A 5,014-nucleotide genomic window follows, 5' to 3' on the forward strand; every position below is an offset into this window, starting at 1 on the left:
CGATACATAAAGACTCTAACAGATGCCAGAATCACAATTTTGGGTTCAATTTCAGTAACTTGGTACAATGATTCAAAATTTGTTGGCAAAGAACCGTTAAACACACTTGGATGGCCCTCCTAACATGAATATAATAAAATGTCAAACACTTATGGATGTTCAATAGTGTTAATACGTAAAATATGAAAACTGGAGGATGGCGTAGTATTTTTATAATTATCAAAAAATTTATTGAAGAGTCTTACACGCCATCTGAAATTCTGAAGCGTAACACTTCCTTTTCAACAAATCTTGTCATAATAGATTGTACTGGTTTCAGGAGTTCAATAATTCCAATAACATCTACCACAATAAACTTAAAGTTAAACACAACAAATTATAAGCGATTTGATATAAAATTTTATAAGCAATACTAGTTGAATAAATAGGAAGCTCATCGAGAGCAGAACAATGAGGAGAATTATATAGGAGCGTCACAGGAACTAAATTTCCTCAGGTTCTAACACCACCACAGTGATGGGAAGAAACATGATGTGATTTGCAGAACGTGCAGGCCTCAGAAATCCAACAGCTGGAAGAACCTGAACATTTCTGATACGTAACAATCTGCCAGGATGAATGATAAAGTAAAACAAATTCCAAAGAGCTTGTGGAATAATTGCAAGTACGTGATTATTCTGCAAAAAAGAAAATCTTAGGATGGAGGCTGGAAAACACAATCATAGATGTGGTATAAGTCATATAGTTATTCAATCAAACCTCACAGTCCAATAAAATAAGATTGTGCCTGACTAAGACACCTTGTCGATTAGTTGATACCCACATTCTTGTCACACGGACCTTCAAAGTCCAAGCAGTATTATTAACATCCAGATTGGATAAATGATTATCGTCCTGTATATCTGAGTAATGAAAAAGTTAATAGATGTTATCAAAAAGGAGTATATTAAATGTTCATTTCAACAAATAGGTAATGAATTGTAATTATACTTGGATGTTCTGCCATATGAACTCTGAAATTAGTTTGTGAGTTGGATATAAACAATCCGAATGTGAGGAGCGTTTAAGACAATTGGCTATATTTTTAATAAAGATATACACTATCTTTATAGTTAAGGTGATAGGCTGATAATTAGTCCATGAAAATCTCAATCAATAGATATCTATTAGAGTTGTATGATGATCCCTAACAGCTTAAACCAATATTAGCATGGAAAGAAAGATTGTGTTAAACTAGAAGATCAATTAGTAACATAAATGTGATATTAAACAAATATTTAAATATGAGTTAGTTATCTGATATACATTGTTGTTATCCCATAATCTTCTCTGATTATCATAATGTCTCCTTATCAATATAAAACATATCACATCTAATTATATTGAGAATTTGATATGCATAAAAAAACTATTCCAGAATCTTCCTTCTACTTAGTAGTTATATGAGAATGAATAACCAATATGACCTGATGTAATTCTAATTTAATAACAAAAAAAATTCTCGTACTACCAATTATAATAAAATGATGAATAACTTAGTCAGGATTGTAAATGTGCAATACAAATAACTACTATGATACATTATCATCATTTATGCTCGGTAGGTTGTAAAATACTTCTTCATAGACTACATTTGATGTAATATTTGTGGTGGTACCATCTTCACTGTCAATGAGAATGTGGAGACCTTCTGGTCTTGTAACTCTTGAGATGGTAATGTAGACATGGCCATGAGAAAACACTGCTCTGGGAAGGTATAGACCAACCGTGTCAAGTGATTGGCCCTGGCTCTTATTAATTGTCATTGCATAACAAATCTGGAGTGGGAACTGAATTCTTTTAAACTCAAAAGGCCAGCTGGTATCTGTTGGAATCATCTCTATCCTCGGGATCAAATGTTTTAACCCAACATGGGATCCGCATAATATTTCACACATAATACTATTCTTCTTGTAGGATGTCACAATCATTCGCGTGCCGTTACACAATCCCATAATTTGGTTTAAATTTCTCATAAGCATGACAACGACGCCAACCTTGATGTTTAACTCGTGCTTAGGAATGCAAGGCATATTTAATGAGTTCAGGTACTCTATTGGAAATGCTGATCTGAAATCAGTATCTTTATCACCAGCATCGTCAATTGAATCCTGACTAAGATATGTGTGTAGACGTCCAGGAATTTTCTCAAGAATGCTGTTATTGATGTCGTCCACCACAACATTAGTTGGTGTTAGGATAGCTCTTGATCTTAGATAAGAATGTGAAGACATGTTTTTTAGAAAATTCGGGTAAGTTATTTCAAAAAGACTTTCTATAGGACTTTGTGTGGTATGAACAACATATTGATCTGGAATCTTTATTAGCATTTCACCACTATCTGCATCATGACTAAAGTTCTCAACTTTACCATCGCCAACTAAAAGCTGCCATTTACTGAAATCAGCTATACCCTTATTCTCCATTTCTGTATTTCTTGCATGAAGCCGCATATTTTGCTTAAGTAAAAAAACTTGGCAAAATTCCCAAATCTTTGATTTATCGAGGGTGGAACCTACTATTTCAACTCTGGATGCCTTTTGAATCACGGGTAAAATCTGCCTATAATCTCCGCCAAAAACTACTGTGATACCACCAAATGGCTTATTTTCTCTCCTTTTGTCAATAGCAGACATTATATCCCTCAAAGAACGGTCAACAGATTCAAAGGCATGACGATGTTGCATTGGCGCTTCATCCCAAATGATCAAATCAGTTTGTTGGATTAATTCTGCAATATCGGTTCCATGTCTGATTCCGGCTGTAATGTCTTGATCAAATTTCAAAGGAATATGGAATCTTGAATGTGGAGTTCTACCACCAGGCAACAATACGGCTGCTATACCACATGAGGCAACAGGAAGCACAATCTTTCCTTCTGAATGAAGGGGAGAACATAATGGCTGCCACATAAATGTCTTACCGCATCCTCCACTTCCATATACAAAGAAGACACCAGCTACCTTATTATAAACATTTTGTATGATAGAATTGTAAACGTTCTTATGTTCAGGGTTGAGCATTACATGATTCTTTTCATGCAAAATTTTGAGTTCTTCTTTATCATATGAAGTTTCTTCGTGGAGTAGTCTGTTAACAGCATTGCTAAAATAAACTCCACTTGGAAATGGCATTGTCGCGTAGTCCTTCAAACTCTTCTCGATGTCATTACACAATTTTTCAATTTCTGCGGGCACAAATATATATGAAGTATTATGATTAAAAGTATACTACATATAATATCTAAAACATATTTATGTTAAATATTCAGGTGGTATGATAATGAGATATAAACCTGCAAGTGCATAATTCTTCAAATCTTTGTCTGATAGGTATAGATGAGGATCATTAAGCATATGTCGCCTAATGATGAGAATATCGTCTGACATACATTGCCAATTAGCTTCCCAAAGTCTAAGTGGATCTGAAATAGGTCTGTATGCCAAAATATTGACAAACATTTCACGTAACTGTGGAGGTAATGATGTATGGGAGTTTTCGGAAATTGCTTCATGCCATTGGTTATCATTTTGTAGAAGACCAAGGGCCGCGCAAGCTTCCTTGAATTTTTCGTGGATGTGTCCATTAACAGTTTTAAGATCTTCAAAAGACATGGAACCTTTCTTCCTAAGTAACAGCATGCAGAGATATAATAGTTCACCACTTGATGAATGCACTTCAGAGAGTCTCCCAATAACATCTCCTTTTTTCCTTTCTTTCCAGATACCAGGTTGAGGATGCCAAGTAAATTTATTTGGAAATTCAGAATAACTATAATTCCTCGCATTTGGGAAAGTCTGATTTGCACCAAACCATGCTTCTAACTTGGTTTTTTTTTTATATTGCCTTGTCGCAAACATCCTCCAAGACATCTCCAGCCTTAAACGAAACATGCTTCTCGCCTGGTAAATGTATCGGTAACCTCTCTACCGATGGCCAACGGGAATGAATGTCAAAATCAAATATCCTCCAAGATGCTTCTGACGCGTAAACATATCTCCCATTCAAAAAATGTTTTACCTCATCAATCGAACCTTTTGGTGCTTTTTTTGGGATTATTGCAGAAGTACCTGTACGTGTTTTCCTCAAAAACATTGTCGCCGTGTCATGACCCTTTAGACAGTATTTGAAAAGGTACTTTAATGATCTTGAATTATTGCAAATCTCCAGATTCATGTGACATTGAAAATGCACCAAAAGATCGTGATTGAATGGGACAACAAAGCAATTATCAAGATTGATCCCCTTCTTGTTAATGGTAATTCTAGTCCTCCTTCTTTTATATATGGGGAATCCACACTCATCAAAAAATGTATGAGAATTATACATATAATAAAACATTTTTAAAATTATAAAAAATCTATTAATAAAATTGGAGTTATTAACAAAGTAAAGTATTTATAATTTAAGGATGTTAATGAAAATACCGCTTAGGGAAATGCTTTATACAGTTGCCTTTGACCATGCATGGAGATTTAGTATAATCATGATCACATGGTCCGTGGATCATATAATTGCTCACGACATTATATTCAACTGGATCAATTTCTGGATCGGGAATTTCAGCTAATACCATTTTATCAATTTGCTCAGTTGTTTTAGGTCTATCGTCGGGGTGCAACCAAATTAATATATGAGCGTGAGGCAATCCACGCTTCTGGAATTCAATTACATGCATCACCATGGAAATATTGTAGAAAAACGGTTAGTAACAGGCAAAATATATACTAAAAGTGCATTTTGATAGAACAATTTATGAATAATAAAATGAGTATAAAAAACTTAGCTAAAATGATACCTCCTATACATCTGCCAAAACAATTTTTCTTTTTAATTATATCCATAAGTTGATCAACCTTCATTTTAAAGACTCTGGCTACAACATCAGGTGCATCAGTAACATCAACACCAGGATGTCCTAAAGTTCGACATATTGCTAACGAGTCATTTAGTATTAATGGTCATAGTAAGGAAC

At 34.4% G+C, this 5,014-nt stretch overlaps 1 protein-coding gene across 1 annotated transcript; it reads right to left on the reverse strand.

Moving 5' to 3' along the window:
* Nucleotides 1-482: 482 nt before the first annotated feature.
* Nucleotides 483-3,911, reverse strand: LOC141714706 (ATP-dependent DNA helicase RRM3-like). Its single transcript, XM_074518207.1, has 4 exons — nt 3,335-3,911; nt 1,658-3,226; nt 760-902; nt 483-677 (listed from the first exon to the last, which is right to left on the reverse strand). The coding sequence occupies exons 1-4, from the start codon at nt 3,909-3,911 to the stop codon at nt 483-485; spliced, it is 2,484 nt and encodes an 827-aa protein (XP_074374308.1).
* Nucleotides 3,912-5,014: the final 1,103 nt, after the last annotated feature.

This window comes from Apium graveolens, chromosome 3 (assembly GCF_009905375.1).
Source record: "Apium graveolens cultivar Ventura chromosome 3, ASM990537v1, whole genome shotgun sequence".
NCBI lineage: Eukaryota > Viridiplantae > Streptophyta > Magnoliopsida > Apiales > Apiaceae > Apium > Apium graveolens.

Bases quoted from the DNA above. Each gene is read 5' to 3' on its own strand.
- LOC141714706 (XM_074518207.1), bottom strand. From the start codon at position 3,911: ATGTCTTGGAGGATGTTTGCGACAAGGCAATATAAAAAAAAAACCAAG. The intron at 3,227-3,334 runs GTTTATATCTCA...TTGTGCCCGCAG, and splicing joins GAAGAATTATGCACTTGCAG to AAATTGAAAAATTGTGTAAT. The intron at 678-759 runs GTTTGATTGAAT...TCTTTTTTGCAG, and splicing joins TTATTTTATTGGACTGTGAG to AATAATCACGTACTTGCAAT.